The 26,080-nt window shown below is 56.5% G+C and overlaps 1 protein-coding gene across 3 annotated transcripts; it reads right to left on the reverse strand.

The window, feature by feature from the left end:
- Positions 1–457: 457 nt before the first annotated feature.
- ST6GALNAC1 (ST6 N-acetylgalactosaminide alpha-2,6-sialyltransferase 1) lies at positions 458–25,806 on the reverse strand. 3 transcript variants are annotated; one of them, XM_063599425.1, is made up of 10 exons: positions 25,490–25,625; positions 18,342–18,471; positions 11,813–12,512; positions 10,220–10,388; positions 9,872–10,043; positions 2,354–2,492; positions 1,992–2,095; positions 1,709–1,798; positions 1,522–1,621; positions 458–1,230 (listed from the first exon to the last, which is right to left on the reverse strand). In XM_063599425.1, the coding sequence occupies exons 3-10, from the start codon at positions 12,245–12,247 to the stop codon at positions 1,033–1,035; spliced, it is 1,407 nt and encodes a 468-aa protein (XP_063455495.1). In that variant the 5' UTR covers positions 12,248–12,512; positions 18,342–18,471; positions 25,490–25,625; the 3' UTR covers positions 458–1,032. The 3 variants fall into 3 exon arrangements, with proteins under 3 accessions (XP_063455495.1, XP_057156347.2, XP_054958102.2); XM_057300364.2 differs by lacking the exon at positions 18,342–18,471 and adding an exon at positions 23,802–23,898 and having other exon boundaries at positions 25,490–25,617; XM_055102127.2 differs by lacking the exon at positions 18,342–18,471 and having other exon boundaries at positions 25,490–25,806.
- Between the last annotated feature and the right edge of the window lie 274 nt (positions 25,807–26,080).

Consider the following 26,080-nt stretch of genomic DNA (forward strand, 5'->3'; position numbering starts at 1 on the left):
GGAGTGCAGTGGTGTAATCTTGGCTCACTGCAACTCCGCCTCCCAGGTTCAAGTGATTCTCCTGTCTCAGCCTCCCAAGTAGCTGGGATTACAGGCGCCCGCCACCACGCCCGGCTTACTTTTGTATTTTCAGTAGAGACGGGGTTTCACCATGTTGGCCAGGCTGGTCTAGATCTCCTGTCCTCAAGTGATCTGCCTGCCTTGGCCTCCCAAAGTGCTGGGGTTACAGGCCACCGTGCCTGGCCACTTTATTCTATTTAGAATTGTTAGGGTTGTTCCAGGCTCCAGAGTCCAAATCCTGCAGATAGAGCTCAAAGGGTAAGGTGAACTGAAATGTCTTTGGCTTAGCTCAATTCTCGTCATGGGGGTTTGAAAAAGAAAGCAGGTTAATGGGGAGAATAGAAGAATGAAAGGGACCACGTGCAAAACTGGTCCCTATCCACGGAGTAACAACTAGTTGCATCTTCACTGTACAAAATTTATTTGCCTTTCCATGGACAACAATCATTTGTATTATTATCAGTTTTCTACAACACGTAGAGCTGTCAAATAGCTTAAAGACAAGGACAAGTATAGACCCTTCTAGAATCAGATAACCCCTAGAAAGGTCTTCTAGACAATCTGTAGTGAAGTTAAGTAATACCTTCAAGATTTCACAACTGTAAACTCAATCTGGAATTCAAACCAGATCTATATGTTTCTGTAAATCCAGGCTCTTTTTTCTGTATCAAGAAGCTTTTGGACTGGAAGAGTGTTTTTCAGCAGGAATTGTGGTATTGGCCACCCATCACCCCATTTAATTAAAAATCCCTGGCCTCAGGACCTACAGCAATGTACTGAAGAACTTCAGAACCTCAATTAGCCATTTGCCATCTTGAGAGAGTCTTGTCCATGGTTCAAGTTGTTCCCTTGGAACTCCTGAAGGACTTGGAGCTTAGTCTGAGCCCTGGGAAACGGCCAAAGAGTCTCAAGATTCCCACTGTACCCTGTGGCTTGGAGTAGGCAAGGAGACCATGGCAGCCCTGGCCCCGGTCAGTTCTTGGCTTTGGCAGTTCCGGGACCAGGACGCTGGTACAGCCGGATTATCCCTTCATCGTGTAGCCGCTTCCAGACTTCTCTCTCCAGCTTGAAGTCATGGTTTGTGTAAAAGATCAGCCGCTTCCATGACGTATCATAGTAGTGATCAGAAAAGCGCTCATGGCCCTCGGTGATGAAGCCATAAGCACTCACCTAGATCACGGTTGGAGGAGAAACACAGCCTGTAGTTGCTGTTGCCCGGTCTTCTTCTCATGGCTAATTCTGTGTTGAGGGGTGGGGGTTCTTTTCCCTGGCTCCATCCCTAGGGGTCTGGGTGCAGGTCCCTGGATACGCACGCATAACTGCATGTACCCATACTCATGCCCACCCTCTTTCCCACCAGACGTGGGCACCCAGCCCATGCATTGTCCTATGCTGAACAGGCCCAGGAATAGCCCAGGAGCTGTTTCTCCAGGTATTTCTGCAGCTGCAGTGGAGTCTTACCTGGTCACAGAGCTGAAGGGCAGTGAGCAGCAGGAGGGCCCCAGTGGTGGGGCGGTATATCCTCCAGTGGGCACCATCCAGGGTCTTAGACCTCAGAAACCTGTGAAATGCCCCAAACCCCCAACTGTCAGGAGGCTGCAAGGATAACAGGGACCTGGGCTACGTGTCACGTGCTTTCTGCTCTAACCTGTTCTTCATGTATCGGAGAAAGTCTGGGTGCAGCAACAGGTACCTGTCCATGTGCAGGGCTTCCCGAAAATCTTCCTGGGGTCTGTGCCTGTGGTTAGGAAGGGGTCATTCAGACTCAGCTCCCTTACCTGGTCTGGGGTGGGCCAAGTCAGGGTCATGAGCATGACTGGTATCCCATCTCCAGGTGATAGCTAAGGCTGTCCCCACCTGTCCAACCCTTTAGAGCCACTCACGACATGGCTCAGCCTGGGATAAGGGGATGGCAGGAGGACAGTGGGTACCTGAACCAGAAAAGGTTTTTTGACATCACTGTCTGATTCATAAGCAGTGCTTCCAGCCACTCATAGTCCCGGGTGCCTTCCAGGAAGTGCAAGTAGCGGACGTCCTGAGGACCAAGGACAGGGAGTGGTCCAAAAGTACTGCCTTCAGGACCACCAGCTGGGGTGGCCCAGCTCTGACTCCGACTGCCCACTTGCTCTCCTCTGGACTGGTCTGACTGTCCTCCCCACTCCTGCCCTTATAGGAGGGGAGCCTGTACCAATCACAGACTCCATCCGGATGAAAGCCTCTCCTCTCGCTTCTCACCTCTTGTGCTCCCTCATCCAGAGTCTGGGTGTGGCCAGGCTCCTTCCTCTTTGCTCACCTTCCCGAGAGGCACGTTCTTGAAACCCCGATTGCCCAATGTAAGGAGTGACTGGGTCAGGGAGAAGGCGGTAAAGCCGTAGAAGGATGTCCGAGTCCCCACATCCTGTTCGTAGCCTTTAATGAGAGCTCCGCTCAATCTGTGCAGAAAGACACAATCAGACGGGACAGGTGAGCAGAGGAGGGAGATTTGTGTAGGTGGATGGGGAAAGGAAGGAGAAATGGGGGAGGCAGCAGTTATGTGCGGAAATTCTCTGGAGAGCCCAGGAATTCCGCCTTCCAGATGCAGGCGTGGAACATCCTATGGGTCTCTCAGAAGAGTCCACGTCTGCAGAGGAGGGTAGGAGAGGGGCAGGAGGGGGGCTGGAGGGGGGCTGGAGGGGGGCTGGAGGGGGGCTGGAGGGGGGCTGGAGGGGGGCAGGAGGGGGGCTGGAGGGGGGCAGGAGGGGGGCTGGAGGGGGGCAGGAGGGGGGCTGGAGGGGGCAGGAGAGGGGCAGGAGGGGGGCTGGAGGGAGGCTGGAGGGGGGCTGGAGGGGGGCAGGAGGGGGGCTGGAGGGGGCAGGAGGGGGGCTGGAGGGGGTAGGAGAGGGGCTGGAGGGGGCAGGAGAGGGGCTGGAGAGGGGCAGGAGAGGGGCTGGAGGGGGCTGGAGAGGGGCTGGAGGGGGGCAGGAGAGGGGCTGGAGGGGGCAGGAGAGGGGCAGGAGGGGGGCTGGAGGGGGCAGGAGGGGGGCAGGAGGGGGGCTGGAGGGGGGCTGGAGGGGGGCTGGAGGGGGGCAGGAGGGGGGCTGGAGGGGGCAGGAGGGGGGCTGGAGGGGGTAGGAGAGGGGCTGGAGGGGGCAGGAGAGGGGCTGGAGAGGGGCAGGAGAGGGGCTGGAGGGGGCTGGAGAGGGGCTGGAGGGGGGCAGGAGAGGGGCTGGAGGGGGCAGGAGAGGGGCAGGAGGGGGGCTGGAGGGGGGCAGGAGAGGGGCTGGAGGGGGGCAGGAGAGGGGCTGGAGAGGGGCAGGAGAGGGGCTGGAGGGGGACTGGAGGGGGGCTGGAGGGGGACTGGAGGGGGGCAGGAGGGGGGCTGGAGGGGGGCTGGAGGGGGGCTGGAGGGGGTAGGAGAGGGGCTGGAGGGGGCAGGAGAGGGGCTGGAGGGGGCAGGAGAGGGGCAGGAGGGGGGCTGGAGGGGGCAGGAGAGGGGCAGGAGAGGGGCTGGAGGGGGGCAGGAGGGGGGCTGGAGGGGGGCTGGAGGGGGCAGGAGGGGGCAGGAGGGGGGCTGGAGGGGGCAGGAGAGGGGCAGGAGGGGGGCTGGAGGGGGCAGGAGAGGGGCAGGAGAGGGGCTGGAGGGGGGCAGGAGGGGGGCAGGAGGGGGGCAGGAGGGGGCAGGAGAGGGGCTGGAGGGGGGCTGGAGGGGGGCAGGAGGGGGGCTGGAGGGGGGCTGGAGGGGGGCAGGAGGGGGGCTGGAGGGGGGCAGGAGAGGGGCTGGAGGGGGGCTGGAGGGGGGCAGGAGGGGGGCTGGAGGGGGCAGGAGAGGGGCTGGAGGGGGCAGGAGAGGGGCAGGAGAGGGGCAGGAGAGGGGCTGGAGGGGGGCAGGAGAGGGGCTGGAGGGGGGCTGGAGGGGGCAGGAGAGGGGCTGGAGGGGGGCAGGAGAGGGGCTGGAGGGGGGCAGGAGAGGGGCTGGAGAGGGGCAGGAGAGGGGCTGGAGGGGGGCTGGAGAGGGGCAGGAGAGGGGCTGGAGGGGGGCAGGAGAGGGGCTGGAGGGGGGCAGGAGAGGGGCTGGAGAGGGGCAGGAGAGGGGCTGGAGGGGGGCTGGAGGGGGCAGGAGAGGGGCAGGAGAGGGGCAGGAGAGGGGCTGGAGGGGGGCAGGAGGGGGCAGGAGAGGGGCTGGAGAGGGGCAGGAGAGGGGCTGGAGGGGGGCAGGAGGGGGGCTGGAGAGGGGCAGGAGAGGGGCTGGAGGGGGGCAGGAGGGGGGCTGGAGGGGGGCTGGAGGGGGCAGGAGAGGGGCAGGAGAGGGGCAGGAGAGGGGCTGGAGGGGGGCAGGAGGGGGCAGGAGAGGGGCTGGAGAGGGGCAGGAGAGGGGCTGGAGGGGGGCAGGAGGGGGGCTGGAGAGGGGCAGGAGAGGGGCTGGAGGGGGGCAGGAGGGGGGCTGGAGGGGGGCTGGAGGGGGCAGGAGAGGGGCTGGAGAGGGGCAGGAGAGGGGCTGGAGGGGGGCAGGAGGGGGGCTGGAGGGGGCAGGAGGGGGGCTGGAGGGGGCAGGAGGGGGGCAGGAGGGGGGCTGGAGGGGGGCAGGAGAGGGGCTGGAGGGGGGCTGGAGAGGGGCTGGAGGGGGGCTGGAGGGGGGCTGGAGGGGGGCTGGAGAGGGGCTGGAGGGGGGCAGGAGGGGGGCTGGAGGGGGGCTGGAGAGGGGCTGGAGGGGGGCTGGAGGGGGGCTGGAGAGGGGCTGGAGGGGGGCTGGAGGGGGGCTGGAGGGGGGCTGGAGGGGGCAGGAGAGGGGCTGGAGGGGGGCTGGAGGGGGGCTGGAGGGGGGCTGGAGAGGGGCTGGAGGGGGGCTGGAGGGGGGCAGGAGAGGGGCTGGAGGGGGGCTGGAGGGGGCAGGAGAGGGGCTGGAGGGGGCAGGAGAGGGGCAGGAGAGGGGCTGGAGGGGGGCTGGAGGGGGCAGGAGAGGGGCTGGAGGGGGGCTGGAGGGGGCTGGAGGGGGCAGGAGAGGGGCTGGAGGGGGGCAGGAGGGGGGCTGGAGGGGGGCAGGAGAGGGGCTGGAGAGGGGCAGGAGAGGGGCTGGAGGGGGGCAGGAGAGGGGCTGGAGAGGGGCAGGAGAGGGGCTGGAGGGGGGCTGGAGGGGGCAGGAGAGGGGCAGGAGAGGGGCTGGAGGGGGGCAGGAGAGGGGCTGGAGGGGGGCTGGAGGGGGCAGGAGAGGGGCTGGAGGGGGGCTGGAGGGGGCAGGAGAGGGGCAGGAGAGGGGCTGGAGGGGGCAGGAGAGGGGCTGGAGGGGGGCTGGAGAGGGGCTGGAGGGGGGCAGGAGAGGGGCTGGAGGGGGCAGGAGGGGGGCTGGAGGGGGGCTGGAGGGGGCAGGAGAGGGGCTGGAGGGGGGCAGGAGGGGGGCTGGAGGGGGGCAGGAGAGGGGCTGGAGAGGGGCAGGAGAGGGGCTGGAGGGGGGCAGGAGAGGGGCTGGAGAGGGGCAGGAGAGGGGCTGGAGGGGGGCTGGAGGGGGCAGGAGAGGGGCAGGAGAGGGGCTGGAGGGGGGCAGGAGAGGGGCTGGAGGGGGGCTGGAGGGGGCAGGAGAGGGGCTGGAGGGGGGCTGGAGGGGGCAGGAGGGGGGCTGGAGGGGGGCTGGAGGGGGCAGGAGGGGGGCAGGAGGGGGGCTGGAGGGGGCAGGAGGGGGGCTGGAGGGGGCAGGAGAGGGGCTGGAGGGGGGCAGGAGAGGGGCTGGAGAGGGGCAGGAGAGGGGCTGGAGGGGGGCTGGAGGGGGCAGGAGAGGGCCAGGAGAGGGGCAGGAGAGGGGCTGGAGGGGGGCAGGAGAGGGGCTGGAGGGGGGCTGGAGGGGGCAGGAGAGGGGCTGGAGGGGGGCAGGAGAGGGGCTGGAGGGGGGCAGGAGAGGGGCTGGAGGGGGGCAGGAGAGGGGCTGGAGGGGGGCTGGAGGGGGCAGGAGAGGGGCAGGAGAGGGGCTGGAGGGGGGCTGGAGAGGGGCTGGAGGGGGGCAGGAGAGGGGCTGGAGGGGGCAGGAGGGGGGCTGGAGGGGGGCTGGAGGGGGCAGGAGAGGGGCTGGAGGGGGGCTGGAGGGGGCAGGAGAGGGGCAGGAGAGGGGCTGGAGGGGGCAGGAGAGGGGCAGGAGAGGGGCTGGAGGGGGGCTGGAGAGGGGCTGGAGGGGGGCAGGAGAGGGGCTGGAGGGGGCAGGAGGGGGGCTGGAGGGGGGCTGGAGGGGGCAGGAGAGGGGCTGGAGGGGGGCTGGAGAGGGGCAGGAGAGGGGCTGGAGGGGGGCAGGAGAGGGGCAGGAGGGGGGCTGGAGGGGGCTGGAGGGGGCAGGAGGGGGGCAGGAGGGGGGCTGGAGGGGGCAGGAGAGGGGCAGGAGAGGGGCTGGAGGGGGGCAGGAGAGGGGCTGGAGGGGGGCAGGAGGGGGCAGGAGAGGGGCAGGAGAGGGGCTGGAGGGGGGCAGGAGAGGGGCTGGAGGGGGGCAGGAGGGGGCAGGAGAGGGGCAGGAGGGGGGCAGGAGGGGGCAGGAGAGGGGCAGGAGAGGGGCAGGAGGGGGGCTGGAGGGGGGCAGGAGGGGGGCTGGAGGGGGGCTGGAGAGGGGCAGGAGGGGGGCTGGAGGGGGGCTGGAGGGGGGCAGGAGAGGGGCTGGAGGGGGGCTGGAGGGGGCAGGAGGGGGGCTGGAGGGGGGCTGGAGAGGGGCTGGAGGGGGGCTGGAGGGGGGCAGGAGAGGGGCTGGAGGGGGGCTGGAGGGGGCAGGAGGGGGGCTGGAGGGGGGCTGGAGGGGGCAGGAGAGGGACTGGAGGGGGGCAGGAGGGGGGCTGGAGGGGGCAGGAGAGGGGCAGGAGAGGGGCTGGAGGGGGGCAGGAGAGGGGCTGGAGGGGGGCAGGAGGGGGCAGGAGAGGGGCAGGAGAGGGGCTGGAGGGGGGCAGGAGAGGGGCTGGAGGGGGGCAGGAGGGGGCAGGAGAGGGGCAGGAGGGGGGCAGGAGGGGGCAGGAGAGGGGCAGGAGAGGGGCTGGAGGGGGGCAGGAGAGGGGCTGGAGGGGGGCTGGAGGGGGGCTGGAGGGGGCAGGAGAGGGGCTGGAGAGGGGCAGGAGAGGGGCTGGAGGGGGGCTGGAGGGGGGCTGGAGGGGGGCAGGAGAGGGGCTGGAGGGGGGCAGGAGAGGGGCTGGAGAGGGGCAGGAGAGGGGCTGGAGGGGGCAGGAGGGGGGCTGGAGGGGGGCAGGAGAGGGGCTGGAGAGGGGCAGGAGAGGGGCTGGAGGGGGCAGGAGGGGGGCTGGAGGGGGCAGGAGGGGGGCTGGAGGGGGGCAGGAGAGGGGCTGGAGGGGGGCTGGAGGGGGGCTGGAGGGGGCAGGAGGGGGGCTGGAGGGGGGCAGGAGGGGGGCTGGAGGGGGCAGGAGGGGGGCTGGAGGGGGGCTGGAGGGGGGCTGGAGGGGGGCTGGAGGGGGCAGGAGGGGGGCTGGAGGGGGGCAGGAGGGGGGCTGGAGGGGGGCAGGAGGGGGGCTGGAGGGGGTAGGAGGGGGGCAGGAGGGGGGCTGGAGGGGGGCTGGAGGGGGGCTGGAGGGGGCAGGAGAGGGGCTGGAGGGGGGCTGGAGAGGGGCTGGAGGGGGGCTGGAGAGGGGCTGGAGGGGGGCAGGAGAGGGGCTGGAGAGGGGCAGGAGAGGGGCTGGAGGGGGGCTGGAGGGGGCAGGAGAGGGGCAGGAGAGGGGCTGGAGGGGGGCAGGAGAGGGGCTGGAGGGGGGCTGGAGGGGGCAGGAGAGGGGCTGGAGGGGGGCTGGAGGGGGCAGGAGGGGGGCTGGAGGGGGGCAGGAGAGGGGCTGGAGGGGGGCAGGAGAGGGGCTGGAGAGGGGCAGGAGAGGGGCTGGAGGGGGGCTGGAGGGGGCAGGAGAGGGGCTGGAGGGGGGCAGGAGAGGGGCTGGAAGGGGGCAGGAGAGGGGCTGGAGAGGGGCAGGAGAGGGGCTGGAGGGGGGCTGGAGGGGGCAGGAGAGGGGCTGGAGGGGGGCAGGAGAGGGGCTGGAGGGGGGCAGGAGAGGGGCTGGAGAGGGGCAGGAGAGGGGCTGGAGGGGGGCTGGAGGGGGCAGGAGAGGGGCAGGAGAGGGGCTGGAGGGGGGCAGGAGAGGGGCTGGAGGGGGGCTGGAGGGGGCAGGAGAGGGGCTGGAGGGGGGCTGGAGGGGGCAGGAGGGGGGCTGGAGGGGGGCTGGAGGGGGCAGGAGAGGGACTGGAGGGGGGCAGGAGGGGGGCTGGAGGGGGGCTGGAGGGGGCAGGAGGGGGGCTGGAGGGGGGCTGGAGGGGGCAGGAGAGGGGCTGGAGGGGGGCTGGAGAGGGGCAGGAGAGGGGCTGGAGGGGGGCTGGAGAGGGGCAGGAGAGGGGCTGGAGGGGGGCAGGAGAGTGGCTGGAGGGGGGCTGGAGGGGGCAGGAGAGGGGCTGGAGGGGGGCTGGAGGGGGGCAGGAGAGTGGCTGGAGGGGGGCTGGAGGGGGCAGGAGAGGGGCTGGAGGGGGGCTGGAGGGGGCAGGAGAGGGGCTGGAGGGGGGCTGGAGGGGGCAGGAGAGGGGCTGGAGGGGGGCTGGAGAGGGGCTGGAGGGGGGCTGGAGGGGGCAGGAGAGGGGCTGGAGAGGGGCAGGAGAGGGGCTGGAGAGGGGCTGGAGAGGGGCAGGAGAGGGGCTGGAGGGGGGCTGGAGGGGGCAGGAGAGGGGCAGGAGAGGGGCTGGAGGGGGGCAGGAGAGGGGCTGGAGAGGGGCTGGAGGGGGCAGGAGAGGGGCTGGAGGGGGGCTGGAGGGGGCAGGAGGGGGGCTGGAGGGGGGCTGGAGGGGGCGGGAGAGGGACTGGAGGGGGGCAGGAGGGGGGCTGGAGGGGGGCTGGAGGGGGCAGGAGGGGGGCTGGAGGGGGGCTGGAGGGGGCAGGAGAGGGGCTGGAGGGGGGCTGGAGAGGGGCAGGAGGGGGGCTGGAGGGGGGCTGGAGAGGGGCAGGAGAGGGGCTGGAGGGGGCAGGAGAGGGGCTGGAGGGGGCTGGAGGGGGGCTGGAGGGGGCAGGAGAGGGGCTGGAGGGGGCAGGAGAGGGGCTGGAGGGGGCTGGAGGGGGCAGGAGAGGGGCTGGAGGGGGGCTGGAGGGGGCAGGAGAGGGGCTGGAGGGGGGCTGGAGGGGGCAGGAGAGGGGCTGGAGAGGGGCTGGAGGGGGCAGGAGAGGGGCTGGAGGGGGGCTGGAGGGGGCAGGAGAGGGGCTGGAGGGGGGCAGGAGAGGGGCTGGAGGGGGGCTGGAGGGGGCAGGAGAGGGGCAGGAGAGGGGCTGGAGGGGGGCAGGAGAGGGGCTGGAGGGGGGCTGGAGGGGGCAGGAGAGGGGCTGGAGGGGGGCTGGAGGGGGCAGGAGGGGGGCTGGAGGGGGGCTGGAGGGGGCAGGAGAGGGACTGGAGGGGGGCAGGAGGGGGGCTGGAGGGGGGCTGGAGGGGGCAGGAGGAGGGCTGGAGGGGGGCTGGAGGGGGCAGGAGAGGGGCTGGAGGGGGGCTGGAGAGGGGCAGGAGAGGGGCTGGAGGGGGGCTGGAGAGGGGCAGGAGAGGGGCTGGAGGGGGGCAGGAGAGTGGCTGGAGGGGGGCTGGAGGGGGGCTGGAGGGGGCAGGAGAGGGGCTGGAGGGGGGCTGGAGGGGGGCTGGAGGGGGCAGGAGAGGGGCTGGAGGGGGGCTGGAGGGGGCAGGAGAGGGGCTGGAGGGGGGCTGGAGGGGGCAGGAGAGGGGCTGGAGGGGGGCTGGAGGGGGCAGGAGAGGGGCTGGAGAGGGGCTGGAGGGGGCAGGAGAGGGGCTGGAGGGGGGCTGGAGGGGGCAGGAGAGGGGCTGGAGAGGGAGCTTGGGTAGGGACAGCTTACCGGAACACGTAGTCATGACTGTCTATCTCCTGGCCCATGTGGGAGTTGTTCAGGATGCCCCCGTTGCCCACCACGGCACAGGTGATGCACCGGAGGCTCCCAGCGGGGAGGCTGGCCAGGAGCAGCTGCTGCTGGGGCACTGGAGGGAAGCGTGTCACGACCTTCTGCACCACTGGAACAAGAGTGGGGGTGCTCCATTCAGAGCCCTGGGAGGGACAGGAGTCCGACCCATCATTCCTCCCAGGTCTGGCAAACCCCAGGGAAGAGGCAGACCAGAAAGCCAGTTGCCCTCTGCCCTCTGCCCTGGCCTACTGCGCACCCACACCTTCCCCTGGGTTAAGGACTCACAGGAGTAGTTGAGCTCCATGAAGCCAAAGGGTGGTGCAAAGTGTTCCAGGCGGTCCCACTCACTCTGGTTGAAGTGTCTGGAGTCCAGGAAGAGAGTGAGGTTGGGCAGAAAGAGTTTCTGGAGCCACAGCGACTTGGAGGCTTTGATCTTCACAGAGTCAGGGCAAGTCTATATACAGGAGGAGGAAGTCAGCAAGGGAGAGACCCAGAAAGGCCATCGGCCAGGGGCTGCACCACTGCAGCAAGGGCTGGGGCTCGCAGTTTGGAAGGCGCGGCCTCTGCTACCTCTTCCATTCTGTTCTCAGGGTCTGCTTACCCTCCCCTTCCCATTGTCTGGGCTCATTGTGGTCCTGAGGGTTCTGGGAAATGGGTGTTCTCGGCCATCAAGGCAAATGCACCTAGGCCGGGTGTGGTGGCTCACGCCTGTAATCCCAGCACTTTGGGAGGCCGAGGCGGGTGGATCACGAGGTCAGGAGATCGAGACCATCCTGGCTAACACGGTGAAACCCCGTCTCTACTAAAAATACAAAAAATTAGCCAGGCGTGGTGGCGCGCGCGTGTAATCCCAGCTACTCGGGAGGCTGAGGCAGGAGAATGGCGTGAACCCGGGAGGCGGAGCTTGCAGTGAGCCGAGATTGCGCCACTGCACTCCAGCCTGGACAACAGAGCGAGAGTCCGTCTCAAAAAAAAAAAAAAAAAAAAATGCAAATGCACCTTTGTAAGTGTGAGAGGGGCCGCATCCTGGGAATGTGGCATGTGTCCAGTGTGCTGTCAGGGCCATGCTTCCAGTCATATGTGTGTAAATGTGTGCATTTTGTGGGCCTCCTCCCTCCCTCTCTCCCTCCCTCCCTCCCTCCTTCCTTCCTTCCTTCCGTCTTTCCTTCCTTCCTTCCGACAGGGTCTCACTCTGTTGCCCAGGCTGGAGTGCAGTGGTGCCATCATAGCTCACTTTAACCTCAAGTGATCCTCCCGCCTCAGCCTCCTGAGTAGCTGGGACTACAGGCATATGACACTATACCCAGCAACATACACATTTTGGATACTGCCCCTCTGCAAGGACAGGTGAGAAGGACCATGTGGGTGGGTGTGGTTCAGTCAGACTGTTTCCTTAGGGTTGGGAGAGAGCGAAGGCTGTGGAATTGACTTTGCAGGGAAGACAAGGCATTCCCGGAGGACAGAGCTGGGCGTGAGGTTGGGGTGTCCTTGTCTGTGAGTCCCTCCCCTGCAGTCCCCGCGAGAGGATGGGGATTCAGGGGCCAAGCCCCAGAGTAGATCACACTCTGTCACCCCAGATGGATGACCTCCAGGCCTCAGGAGCTCCAGGGCGGGCCCCATCTCACTCACCCCTCTTACGCTGTCCACACCAGGGGTTCGGGGCCTGCCTGCTCCTCCTCCCCCATTGTGGCCATCATTGGAAAGACAAGTGGGGCAGAGTCTTGTAGGGCTGAGCTCTGCCTCATAATGAGCTTGGGGCAGGACAAGACAAAGTCTAGAAGCAGAGCCCAGGAGGTGAGGAGAAGGTGGGCTGGGCTTCCTCTCAGGAGGGGCTTCAGAGCTGGGAGCCAGAGGGAAGGCGTGGTGGCAAAAACTCACCGTCTGAAGGCCTCCTATTTCGAAGCTGTATTTTTCCTCAAAATCCCACCGAGGCTCAGATTTGAAGTTGGCGGCCTTCAGTCTTTGGTTTCTCTGCGTCGTGGGGCTCTGGAAAGGGGCAGGGGGTGGGGTGGCCTGAGGTTTCTTCTCCTTAGGTGGGATGACTGCCATGGTCACTCCTTTCTGTCTCGTCCTTGTTGACACTGCTCCTGTGGGAGCCAGCATTCTGTGCTGACTTTTGGGAATGAGCGTCTTGGCTGTGGTCGCCGCTTTGCCCTGGTGCTTCTCTGACACTGTCCTGGAGGCCATCAGCTTCCTGGTCTGGCCCCCATTTCCTTGGGTCGTCTTTGTGTCCTGGCTCTTCCATGATTGTGCCTGTGTCCTGCCAGAGGCCATCCCTGCATCTTGCCCTCTGGGTGACAGTGTGTTCACCATGGTTTTCTCTTTTTCTGGGCTCTTCCATGCTGCCCTCTGTGCTGTGTGGGGCACCTTCTCCTGCTCCTCCGGCGGTGCCTGGTTGGCCTCCTTTCCTCTATCTCCGGCGGTGTGGGCCTTGGGCTGGGTTTGTGTGTTGAGGGCATTGTTCTCTGGCGCTGGCTCTGCATAGATGGTTGTCCTCCTTGCTCTTGTGGGTGCCTGGGACTTAGGCTTTGCCAGGGACTGTAGAGACCTTTCTTTAATGTTCTCTGTGCGTTGATGCCTAGGGACAGAGATAACCTTTGATGAAGGCTGAAGATTGTGGAAACAGGTCAGAAGCATAAGTAGTTTTTTTTTTTTTTTTTTTTTTTTTTGAGACAGAGTCTTGCTCTGTCACCCAGGCTGGAGTGCAGTGGTACGATTTCAGCTCACTGCAACCTCCGTCTCCTGGGTTCAAGTCATTTTCCTGCCCCAGCCCCCTGAGTAGCTGAGATTACAGGCACCCGCCACATGCCTGGCTAATTTTTGTATTTTTAGTAGAGATGGGGGTTTCACCATGTTGGCCAGAATGGTCTTGATCTCTTGATCTCGTGATCTGCCCACCTTGGCCTCCCAAGGTGCTGGGATTTTACAGGCGTGAGCCACCACGCCCAACTTTTTTTTTTTTTTTTTTCTTTAAGAGACAGGGTCTTGCTCTGTCGCCCAGGTTGGAGTGCAGTGGCACAATCATAGCTCACTACAGCCTCAAACTCCTGGGCTCAAGCGATCCTGTGGCCTCAGCCTCTCGAGTAGCTGGGACTACAGGCATGCACCACCATGCCCAGCTAATCTGTGTGTGTGTGTGTGTGTGTGCACGCGTGCGCGAGCACTTGTGTGTGTTTAGAGACTGGATCTCACTCTGTTACCCAGGCTGGTCTCAAATTCCTCACCTCAAGTGATCCTCTGGCCTTGGCCTCCCAGTGTTGGTATTAAAGGCGTGAGCCACCGCGTCTGGCCTAAACACACACATTTTTAACTGGACTTGCATAGAAAATGCCTCTGCCTTTGTTATATGACTCAAAGAAGTAGCTTGGATGAGAGATATTTCTAACCAGAAAGGAGAGATGGGCCTCAGGACAGGGTTGGACTGAGATATGGAGCATCCCGAAAAGGCTAATGGGCTTCAAACCCTAATTCTTTCTGTATTTTTCATTTTCAACTAAGAAAAAGAAAAGGAAAAATTTATTATAAGAATAGAAAGTGTTTCAAGGAACCCAAGAGCAGGAAGTAGTTGAGCCTCTGGGGGGCCTTGGAACCAGGAATCACTCTCTAAGGCTTTGTCTCTATCTCACCTCTCCCTCTGAATCAGCTTTCTTCTACTCTTTCTTTCTGTCTCTGCAGACAGGCCTCCTCTGCTCTCCAACCCACAGGCTGGTGGAAGATGGCCACCCCATAACACCTGTGCTGGGGACTGTGGACTCTCTTTGCTCCCAGTTTTTCACTCTAGCAGGAGAAGACTGTGGCCCCCTTGGGTCCTATCTCCATCCCTTTCCAGGGGTCTCGGTCACATACTACATGACATTCTGGGGCCCACTCTGTGCATGGGAGGAGGACACTTTCAAGAGGAAGAGGGGGTTATTGGTTCATGAACTGGGAAGACACCCCCAAAATATCCATTCTGAAAGAATGCCACTCAACACAGAGTGAGAAACTTGAGTGAGTGAAGAACACATTCTTGATGAATTCATTCCACATTTGCCTAGTAGAAGGTCTGAGTGCTGTGCGGGTGGGTGTGAGGCTCACCACTCCCCTTGGTCTGACTACTCAGTGTAAGCTCCAAGCTCGCGTGGGCCATTCAGCAAAAACCAAGCTGTTCATCCAGTTTAACAAACAGCTCTTGTTACCCAGGAAAGCCTCTTGGTGGATTCACCCTGACCTCCACTTCCCAACCCCCAGCCTCAAGAAGCCTATGGAAACTTCCCTTCCAAACTCCGGCAGCCCTCGGCAGAGAGGAATTCTGCTGAATGACATTTTCCCTATCTCAAACATTTTCATGGATGTAGCTGCCTGGCTGGCAGGCACCTTAACTTGGCCGTGGCGGGGAGACATGATGAGGCAGGGGTGGTTTTTGACATCACACATCTCAGGCCACATAGCATGGACAGCTGGCCGTCTGCTTAGTGGCCACACTGACCCTGAAGAGGTAACGCACTCCTCTCTGGAACCCTGTCTAGCAGCAGGAATGGCGCAGTGACTCCTGGAAGGCCTATTCAACCGCAAATCTACAATTGATTGATGACTCCTTTAGGTTTTGCAGGAAGTCACAGCAATAACCCGGGTAGTGACAAAATTATGTAATTGTTTCATTTAATTCCCTATAATTAAATACACCTGTGATTGCTAGGGCTGTGGGTGTTAAGATAGGCATTTCCTTATTCTCATGCACGGTATTTACTAAATGCTCAAATTGTATCCATATGCTGAGTGCCCCATATTCAACGCGTTCGGCCCTATGTGGTCCTGACCCTGTGAGCTGGGCTGGGGTGTGGGAAGGCTTTCTTCTATTAATGACTTCTAGTCCAGAGGCACAGGCAAATTAATCATGGGTCATACCAAAACAAAAAGCGACTTAACTGCATAATTCTGATCTACTAGGGAAGTAAAAATATAAAATGTTGCACTTTAATAAATGAATTTATTGGCTGGGTGAGGTGGCTCATGCCTGTAGAGCCAGCATTTTGGGAGGCCGAGGCGGGCAGATCACCTGAGGTCAGGAGCTCAAGACCAGCCTGGCCAACATGGCAAAACCCCGTCTCCACTAAAAATGCAAAAAAAATTAGTTCGGTGTGTTGGCACGCACCTGTAATCCCAGCTATTCCGGAGGCTGAGGCACGAGAGTTGCTTGAACCTGGGTGGCAGAGGTTGCAGTGAGCTGAGATAGCACTACTGCACTCCAGCCTGGGTGACAGAGCAAGACTCCGTCTCAATTAAAAAATAATAATAATGGCCAGGCGTGGTGGCTCACGCCTGTAATCCCAGCACTTTGGGAGGCCGAGGTGGGTGGATCACCTGAGGTCGGGAGTTCGAGACCAGCCTGACCAGCATGGAGAAACCCCATCTCTACTAAAAATACAAAATTAGCCGGGCATGGTGGCACATGCCTGTAATCCCAGCTACTCGGGAGGCTGAGGCAGAAGAATCGCTTGAACCTGGAAGGTGGAGGTTGCGGTGAACCGAGATCGTGCCATTGCACTTCAGCCTGGGCAACAAGAGCGAAACTCCATCTCAAATAATAATAATAATTAAAAATCAATCAATCAATTTATCATGAACAAGAATCGCACAATAAAAGAAACAGGAAAATAGTTATTTGGCAACATCCTCCCTCTCTGTATATATATATTTTCTTTTTTTTTGAGACTGAGTCTCTGTTGTCTAGGCTGGTGGCACGTTCACAGCTCATTGCAGCCTCGACCTCCCGGGCTCAAACGAGTCTCCTGCCTTGGCCTCCTGAGTAGCTGGGACTACAGGTGCATGTGCCCCCAGGCCCAGCTGCCTTCTATATTCTTCAGTGTACATCACCAAGGGGAACCTGGAAGTGAAGAAATGGCAAAAGGTTCAAAGTTTGTTTATGCCTGCAGCCATGAAACACCTATTGGCCAGAGAGCGGTATTTTCCAAGAATACAGTACGAGAGATAACACAGGAATGTTGAAGTTGACTAGGATATTGAGGAGGCTGAAACTGAATTTTGAAAAAAATACCCCAAGGAAAGGTCACTCACTAACAAAGCCAGTATGAGTAGAAGATTATTTTATGGAGGAGGATAAGAAAAGAGCTGAAAAGACTCCTTTGATTCGCTAAATAATTTTGCACCTGGGCTCCCGCCTTCTATGGCATGGAGAGCGAGCGGAAGTGGCTGCAGGTGAGTTGCGCCTGGTATGTGGGAATGGCTGGTCACACAGATTCGCCTCTACTTACGTCCTTAAGTCCTGGGCTCTTTCTCAGTCCCCACCATCAACTTTGTCCTCATTTTATCTCAGGCCCCCTGGCTGGGTGAGCTTTCCTCTTCCAGGTTTCATGTTTGGTTCCCACAGCTTTGATGCTGCTTCTCCTTGAAAGGAGGACAAACTAGCACTTCGCTCTGCCCTGTGTCCCTCTCCGCTCCCTGCTGTGGAGCTCTCTACCTTGAACTGCTCCTGCCTCCTGTGCCCCACATTGTTAGCTGGGCCTGGAGTTCCCAAGACCCCCTTGGTGTCCACGAGGGCTATTCCAGCCTCCTTTTGGTATTTGATCAGTTCTTCGGGGTCTCCTGTCTTCTGTGAGATAGAAACCAGCCATTCTGCTTTTTCTTTTCCAACTCCAAAGTTGGCCAGGCGTGGTGCCTCACGCCTGTAATCCCAGCACTTTGGGAGGCCGGGGGTGGGGGTGGAGGGGGCGGATCACCTGAGGTCAGGAGTTCGAGACCAGCCTGGCCAACATGGTGAAACCCCATCTCTATTAAAAATCCAAAAATTAGCTGGGCATGGTGGTGCATGCCTGTAATCCCAGCTACTTGGGAGGCTGAGGCAGGAGAATCACTTGAACTCGGGAGGCAGAGGTTGCAGTGAGCTGAGATCGTACCACTGCACTCCAGCCTGAGTGATACAGCAAGACTCTGTCTCAAAAAAAAACAAAAACAAAAAACAAACTCCAAAGTTTATCTTCCTTGGAAAATCCTGAAAGTTTTCTAAAAGTGAATGAATGCTTTATTTTTACGACTTTACTTTGACTTTAGATGTGTCTATACGCTGCTTCCATGACTAAAAGCTGTATGATTGCCTTAATTATCTTTGTATGCTGGAAAAAAATGGCAGAAATCCATTTTCTCTTGTTATGCTGAGTGTTCTTTTCTCAAATCAAAGCCTGTGTGGTGGTTTTCAGCCACCTCAATCTTAGTGGGGAGATTCTAGTGGGGATGTTATTATGTTCTAGGACTCGAGAGAAAACAGAAGGAAAATGAGTCAGTTGCTGCTCATCATACTTCAGTGGCTGGATACAGCTTCCAGAGCTCCCCCTGAACAGACAGGTCCCCAGCATTCTCAGAGATGCCCTTCGCCTAGCTGAATTCACTGTGGGCCAGAATGCCAGTCAGCTGGTTTGAAAGTTAGATGTCCTATGCCTGTAATCCCAGCACTTTGGGAGGCTGAAGCAGGCGGATCACTTGAGGTCAGGAATTCGAGACCAGCCTGGCCAACATGGCGAAACCCTGTCTCTACTAAAAATACAAACAGCCGGGTGTGGTGGTGCATGCCTGTAATCCCAGCTACTCGGGAGGCTGAGGCAGGAGAATTGCTTGAGCCTACGAGGTGGAGATTGCAGTGAGCAGAGATCGCATCACTGCACTCCAGTCTGGGCAGCAAAGAGAGACTCTGTCTCAAAACAACAACAACAACAACAAACCAACTAAATGAGACATCTTATGGAAAGTTCTACGAGAATTTGACAACACAATGCAATGTTTATTCTGCAATATTCATTGAGTAGCCATGACATGACAGGCATTCAGAGGTATCTGCTAGAGATTAAAGATAAAAAAAGCAATGGTCACTGGTTTTAAGAGGCTCACAGTCTATAAAAGAAACAGACATGAGTATAAGCAGCTGCCTTAAAGTGTCATCGGTATGATATTAGTCATACGTGTGCGAGGCAGTGGTGACAGCCTAGGGAGGCAGTTCTGCTTGGGGGGATACTTTGGTATGTAGGGGTTACCTAAGCTGAGTCTTTTTCTCCTGAGTCTTCAGAAGTGAACTTTTATGAATTATTTTTATTTTTATAAAAGCAATGTGTGCTTATTACGGAAAAAGCAGAAACTGCCTTAAAACATGAAAGGATAGCAACCTCCTATTATCCCAGTCCCTTCAAAGAATCTACTGTTAGTACCTCAGGGCATGAACAGCTGGATCCCTTTTCTACGCCTGTCATGCTTTTGAATATAATTATATACTATTTTGAAATGTTATTTGTTTCCCTCTCCACCCCACCCCCATACCCCCATACCCCCAGCAGTTAAGATTTGGTTTCATGTTCAAGATGTAGTGAAACAGATCAATCTTGGAGAAGTTATGAGGAGGAAGGACTTTACTACTTCTTACCATCATTGTCCTTCCCCTGGAAAGATCCTTTACTCTGGTGGGTGGCGGAAATGAGAGAAGGAGGGATCTGTGAGTTCCAAGGTCAGAGGACCCTGCTTCCTGGCAGTGTTCCAAAGGTCTAACAAGACCCCTGAAAAAAAAAAGAATCCTGAGCCTAGGAAGACAGGACCACAGACAGTGTCAGAAAAGTCTCACACGGAGCTGAGATCACGCCACTGCACTCCAGCCTGGATGGCAAAGCGAGACTCCGTTTCAAAAAAAGAAAAGTCCTCCTGCCCGGCCAGCCTCCCCGTCCGGGAGGTGGGGGTAGCCCCCACCCGGCCGCCACCCCGTCTGGGAGGTCGGGGGCGCCTCTGACCGGCCGCCCCGTCTGGGAAGTGAGGAGCCCCTCTGCCCGGCCGCCACCCCATCTGGGAGGTGTACCCAACAGCTCATTGAGAACGGGCCATGATGACGATGGCGGTTTTGTCGAATAGAAAAGGGGGAAATGTGGGGAAAAGAAAGAGAGATCAGATTGTTACTGTGTCTGTGTAGAAAGAAGTAGACATAGGAGACTCCATTTTGTTCTGTACTAAGAAAAATTCATCTGCCTTGGGATGCTGTTAATCTATAACCTTACCCCCAACCCCGTGCTCTCTGAAACATGTGCTGTGTCAACTCAGGGTTAAATGGATTAAGGGTGGTGCAAGATGTGCTTTGTTAAACAGATGCTTGAAGGCAGCATGCTCATTAAGAGTCATCACCACTCCCTAATCTCAAGTACCCACGGACACAAACACTGGGGAAGGCCGCAGGGCCCTCTGCCTAGGAAAACCAGAGACCTTTGTTCACTTGTTTATCTGCTGACCTTCCCTCCACTATTGTCCTATGACCCTGCCAAATCCCCCTCTCCGAGAAACACCCAAGAATGATCAATAAATACTAAAAAAAAAAAAAAAAAAAAAAAAAAAGATTTCCATCACACCCTAAACCTAAAAGGTTTAGGATAAATAAAGATGTGAATAAAAAAAAAAAAAAAAAAAGACATAGAACAGTCACCACAAGGGTCCCTCATGTTGCCCTTTTATAGCCACAGCCACTTTCTTCCTACACCACCTCCTCCTCAACCCCTAGAAACACCACTCATCTGTTCTGTATTTTTATAATTTTATCATTTCAAGAATGTTATTTGAATGCAATCATACAATTATGTAAGCTTTTGGTACTGGCTTTTCAAAAAAACAAAACAAAACAAAAAAACAGAAAAAGAAGTCTCTCACACATAAGCCAGGTGGACCTGAAAGAGCCAAGGGGCAGGAACAATGGCTGTTTCAGCAGCTACTCAATAGCTAAGGGTCAGCGTCCCACTCCCATGCCTTGGTGCCGCATCAGATGTCCTGGAGCCCTTGATACCATCCTGCAGAGGAGCAAGAAGCGCTGAGATTAAGTTTTCCTGAAGCTTGGTGGATGGGAGTTCAGAATCAGAAATCAGGAGGTGATAGAAAATAAAGTTCTGTTCTTTTCTTTTTGGACACAGAGTCTCACTCTGTCGTCCAGGCTAGAGTGCAGTGGCATGATCTCGGCTCACTGGAAGCCAGTGCCCAGGTTCAAGCGATTCTTGTGCCTCAACCCCCTGAGTAGCTGGGATTACATGCATGTGCCATCGTGCCCGGCTAATTTTCATATTTTTAGTAGAGATGGAATTTTGCCATGCTGGCCAGGCTGGAGAAGATAAAGTGACAACAAGCAAATGACAAACAGAACCCATAGGTCTGTTTTTACAGCTCACTCTTTTTTTTTTTTTTTTTTTTATGGAATGCTTTATGAATTTGCACGTCATCCTTGTGCAGGGGCCATGCTACACAGCTCACTCTTAATTACCATCTCTAAAGCTAAAGCATAGATCTTCCAAAACATATTTATACCAGACTATGGAAGCCAAGCAGAGACATAGTCTTAGATGACATCTACACATCACTGAACAAATGATGCACGTGGGTGCGTCTTAAGATGATATGAGAGATGGCCCGATGGGTTTGAAATCATAGATTTGTATTTTTTTTTTTTTTTGAGACAGAGTCTTGCTGTGTCACCCAGGCTGGAGTGCAGTAGAGCAATCTTAGCTCACTGCAACCTCTGCCTCCCGAGTTCAACCGATTCTCCTGTGATAAAAGCGATAATACTCAGCCTCCCAAGTAGCTGGGATTACAGGCAACCGCCACCACACCTGGCTAACTTTTGTATTTTTATTTATTGATTATTATTATTTTTTTGAGATGGAGTTTCACTCTTGCTGCCCAGGCTGGAGTACTGTGGCATGCTCTCGGCTCACAGCAAGCTCTGCCTCCCGGATTCAGGCAATTCTCCCTGCCTCAGCCTCCCAAGTAGCTGGAGTTACAGGCACCGGACCATGCCCGGCTAATTTTTGTATTTTTTAGGAGAGACAGGGTTTCACCATGTTGGTCAGGCTGGTCTCGAACTCCTGACCTCAGGTGATCTGCCCACCTCGGTCTCCCAAAGTGCTGGGATTTAGGCGTGAGCCACTGTGCCTGGCCTCAGAGAATTGTCTTGAAGTTCTTCTGCTACACTCCTCCCACCATCCTATTTGTTGCCAAGTCCAGCTGATCTGACGACTTCTCAGTCCTTTCTTCCTGTTCAAACTGTCCTCGCTCACGGTCTCATTAATGCTATCCTAAACCATTGCAATGGCCTATAAACTATCCCCTCTAAAACCACATTCCCCCAATCATCCATCCTGTAATCTATTGACAGAGTACTCTGCATAAAGCATGAATTTACTCAAGTTAACTCCCTTACTCTAAAGTTTTTGAGAGCCATAAAGTTTAAACGTTTTGGCCTGTTTTTTAAGGTGACAAATTCATTCTTTCATCAACAAGCATTTATAAAGCACCTCCACTGGGTCCAGGCCCTGTTCATAGCACTGAGGAAACACAGACAAATAAGAAAATGCCGGCAGGGTGCGGTGGCCCATGCCTGTAATCCCAGCACTTTGGGAGGCTGAGGCAGGTAGATCACTTGAGGCCAGGAGTTCAAGACCAGCCTGGCCAACATGGCGAAACCCTGTCTCCACTAAAAATACAATAATTAGCCGAGCGTGGTGGCGTGCATCTGTAGTCCCAGCTACTCTGGAGGCTGGGGCAGGCTAATCACTTGAACCTGGGAGGTGAGGTTGCAATGAGCCAAGATCGCGCCACTGCACTCCAGCCTGGGTGACAGACCCAGACTCCATCTCGAAAAATAAATAAAGAAATTACATAATTCATGTAATCTCACAAATTCATATAATTACATGATACACACACACACACACACACACACACACACACACACACACACACACACACACACTAGGTGTTCTACCTGGCTCTAAGCTCTTTTATTCCACCAAGCCAGCCAGGCCAGAGCTCAGACCTTGGCTGCTGGAGGTAGGGAGTGGGGGTGGGAGACGTGGGGGATGAGATGAGGGGGAGATTGGGGAAGCTGGAGAGAGGGGGGCAGTAAAAATCATAGGCACCGAGAAAACTCCTCTTTTTTCAAGTCGTTAACTCCTCTGGTATGGTTACTTAAGTGAGCGCCTGTCTTGGAGGGTGGGGCTAGGGGGTCCCTGCCTGCCCTGAGGTTCTTTCGGCTTCTATCTGATGTTGGGGGCCCCTGCTGACTTGGTGGTCTCTGCACATTAGTAAATGTGGTTTCTCTGGGGAAGGGTTCTCCTTTACACTGAGAATCCCTGCAGGAGGATCCTTTCTAGGATCACATCTCCCACTGCCCCCTGCGGCATTTAGTGTCCCCAAACACTGTTCTGGAGTGAGTGTCCCATTATTGCTCCGGCAGGTAACTGGGCAGTTGAGGGTTCTGGTCTCTGCCCTCCCACCGGGAAGTGCTGAACTTTCCTTCCACTGCCTTCTGGGCTGTGAAGACCTGGGAGGGAGGGGCAGGGTGGTTCTGCCTCTTCCCAGGTACATTACATTGTGGACGGTTCCAACAACTTCCTGCCTTCAGAAATCTCTAGACCGGAACCAGACACCGCTCTACTTAACATTTGCCCCTTAACTCCAGGGCATGTGGCATCTGCTGGGAAGGCCAGGCCCGGTCACTATGAGTGACTCTCAGGCAGCCCATTCCCACCCCAAAACATCGCCCCAGGAGGACTCTAACCCTCTGAGTTTCTCTCCTCCCCTGTCTTCTTATCTAAGCTAGCTTGTCTTGGGTTTTTGTCAGTTGCGATCAAATGTTCCAACAAATACAAACCTATATTCACATCATACACAAAAGAAAATTTCTGATGGATTCTTATTAAGCTTAAAGAACAAAAGTACAGAAATATTAGTAGAAAGTGTAAAAGAAAATGTATATAACGTTAGGGTTGGGAATGACCTTCCTAAAAATTGCACAAAGTCCGGTGACCACAAAGGAAAAGATGGACACATTTTATTGATGTAACAATTACTTCTGTATGACATAAGATATCACAAACAGTGAAATAAAACCAAACAAATATCCGGCTGAAGAAGATATTTTGAAACAGGAATTAAAAGAAATTAAAGAATGTGTAAGCAAAAACTCAGATGTATGTAAAAAAAACCCAATTCCCCCTAAGAAACAAAAAGAGGTGGAATCCTTTAAAAATTAACTGCCTGTTTTTCCATCTGTGGCCAGTGAGCCTTATCTCTCCCTTTCCCAGGCATTGTGAAGACCTTGTCTCTGCAGCTGTGCAGCTGCAAGGTCACTAGGCAGATAAACTCAAGTCGTAAAACATATTTTTCCTTGAAAAGTAAGAAATGATGTAATGCATGTCTCAATTGAGTAACTGTCTTTGTTTCTTGCTTCTGTAATATGCTTCCCCCTGCACAGATCTCCGCCTGCCCCACGAAATGCTTAAAAGGTAACCTGACGCTTTGTTCGGGGCTCAGTTTTTTTGGATGTTAATGTGACTGGGCCGGTGCACCTTAATAATGATAATAAATCCTCCTCAACCCCTCCGTCTCTCTGATTCCTAAATTATCCCACTGCATTTAGAAGTATTGTAACATATATGATAAAAAGGTTAATATCCCTAATACACAAAAAGCTCTTACAAATATGAAAAAAATAATAAAAAGGAAGAAAAGATATGAACAGGTCATTCATAGAAAAGTACAAATGACTAAGAAAGTTAAGATTCTCAAATACATCAGTGATCTGAGAAATGCAAATTAAAAAGAGAAACACTTTCACCTATCAGATGATTAAGACTTCAAACCCCTAATGAAAGCCAGTGTGGTCCTGGGAGGTAAAGTAAACTTGCACCTGCCAGTGTAGCATTCTGAGAGAACAATTCAATGGTGTCCACTGACATTTCATGTAAACATATGCATTGTCTTGGCAATTCCACTTCAAGAAATCTACCCGGAAATCACTTACGCAAGTGCTCAAAGGTATGTGAGAAACTTGATAGGGGTTGGTTAAGTAAACGGTACCTACCCTGTGGAATGCTAAGCAGCTGTTCAAAGGAGGGAGTAGACCTGTATGTCCCGACATGGAAAGATGTCCATGATATAGTGTGACTTACAAGGTCAACCTGTGGAACAATATGTAGCATGAGATACATATATATGTATATATACATATATATGAGATATATATATAAGCTCTCTTGTGCATATATATGTAAATCTATATGATATATATGTATGTATATATCTATATCTATACAATATATCTATATATACATATATCTCTCATGCTACATATTGACATATAGTATATCAATATATAGCGTATATATTGTATATATATCTCCATACTATATATAGATATCTATATCTCCATCTATCTATCCATCTATCTGTCCATCTATCTGCCTATCTCTCTATCTCTCTCTCTATCTGCCTATCTATCTATCTATCATCTATCTATCGGGCTTGTATAGCACAAAGGTAATGAGCACAGGGTATGGCACCAAAATGCCTGGGTTTGAATCTTGGCCCTGCCGCATACTAGCAGGGTGACCTTGGGAGAATCACTTCAGTTCTGTGTATCTCAGTGTCCTCCTAATAATGAGAATTAGTGAGTTAACGTATATCAAGCACTTAGAATAGGGGCTAGCTCATAGTAAATACTATAGCAGTGTTAGCTACATAATAATAGAATTCCGTGTATCCTCAAGTGTCAAGAGTGGTCACCTTGAAGAGTGGATAGAGGTGGAGGTATAATAGGGAGACCCTCACTTCCTGCTTCACCTTTCTGTATTTTTTTTAACTCTATGAGAACCTGCATTACTTTCAACGTTTAGGAACAGTGAAATGAAATTATTGGCTGGGCGCAGTGGCTCACGCCTGTCATCCCAGCGCTTTGGGAGGCCGAGGTGGGTAGATCACTTGAGGTCAGGAGTTCAAGACCAGCCTGGCCAACATGGTGAAAACCTGTCTCTACTAAAAATACAAAAACTTAGCCAGGCCTGGTGGTATGCGCCTGTAGTCCCAGCTACTCAGGAAGCTGAGGCTTGAACCTGGGAGGTGGAGGTTGCAGTGAGCTGAGATCATGCCACTGCACTCCAGCACTCCGACAGCAGAGTGAGACTCCGTCTCAAAAAAAAAAAAAAAAAAGGGGCCTCTCACTGCTGCAGATGTGTGTATTTTCTAACAAAAATGGTCTAGAAGGTATTTTTGAAGGATTAACTTGGCGTCCACAATTGAAACTGCCTCCCTAAGAGGGAGGCTCTCCATTTTACTGACAAACTTAGGGTGAGTCCGGGTCTGAAACAAGTGGAACACACAGCATGGCTCTTTCGCTTCAGGACATAGAGGAAGGCATGTAAGAACTAACCCAGTGCTGCTGCCATTACTCACAGTCCCAGAGGGGAAAGCAGTCATGTCTTCTGTCTGCACGCTGCAGACCTAACCCATCAGTTCTCAAACTCCTGTACGTGTCCCACGGTATCTGGACATGTCCATCCCATGGCGTCTTGGTTGCCCACTGCCACCCTTTCTGTTCCCTGCAAGTCTTCCCATTAGTCTTTCTTCCCAGTGGTTCTTGAGAACACTCCTGACCCCTGACACTCCCATGTGGACACACAGGTGGCTCAGACTTCCCCAGTCCTCCCTGGGCTATCATTTTTCTGTTTCCTCAAATGAATGAAATATGAGGAGTGGAAAGGACGAGAATCTTACCTGGAAGGCTTTGTTTGAGGCTCCTTAATAAAAGAGGGCAAGGCGAAGAGAAAGAAGACCAGGACAGCCAGAAGCAAGGACCACTGGACGCCTTGGCTCAGGTGCCTGCATCTCCACAGGCAGGACCTCATGGTGGTGGGTCGGGTTCTAGAGGAAGGTTCTGCATGTCCTGGGGCCTTGATGTAGGCAGCTGGGAGTCTCACCGCTCAGGTTTCCTGGCCGGGAAGTGCACACCCTTTGTCTTAACAATGAGCCACTCCAGCAAGTGCTGAGTTTATCAGTCTCTGCCAGGGAAGGGAGGAACCGCCTTCACTGCTGTATGAAGGCTTATACGCTGGCGTGGCTTAAAGGAAGGGAAACTCCTTGTGTTCAAACATGTTTACCTTCCTTTTTTGTCTTTGAAGCCAATATCTGAAAGTCAAGCTTTATGAGAAATATAACCACATTATATGCAGTCTCATCTTGGTCAGGTTACTTAACCCATCTGCCGCCATATAAATGGAAAAAAGCAGTTATCTTCCTTGTGGGATTATCATGAAGACACCTTGAGGCCACCATGCACAGGGCTTTGTTTGTGGTAGGCACCCAACA

The sequence above is a fragment of the Pan paniscus genome, chromosome 19 (assembly GCF_029289425.2).
Source record: "Pan paniscus chromosome 19, NHGRI_mPanPan1-v2.0_pri, whole genome shotgun sequence".
Lineage (NCBI taxonomy): Eukaryota > Metazoa > Chordata > Mammalia > Primates > Hominidae > Pan > Pan paniscus.

Excerpts from the sequence above, each read along its gene's own strand:
- ST6GALNAC1 (XM_055102127.2), bottom strand. The coding sequence starts at position 25,620 with ATGAGGTCCTGCCTGTGGAGATGCAGGCACCTGAGCCAAGGCGTCCAG. Across the intron at positions 12,513-25,489 it reads CCTCAAACAAAGCCTTCCAG|GCATCAACGCACAGAGAACA; the intron begins GTAAGATTCTCG and ends CTCTGTCCCTAG. Across the intron at positions 10,389-11,812 it reads AAATAGGAGGCCTTCAGACG|ACTTGCCCTGACTCTGTGAA; the intron begins GTGAGTTTTTGC and ends TCCTGTATATAG.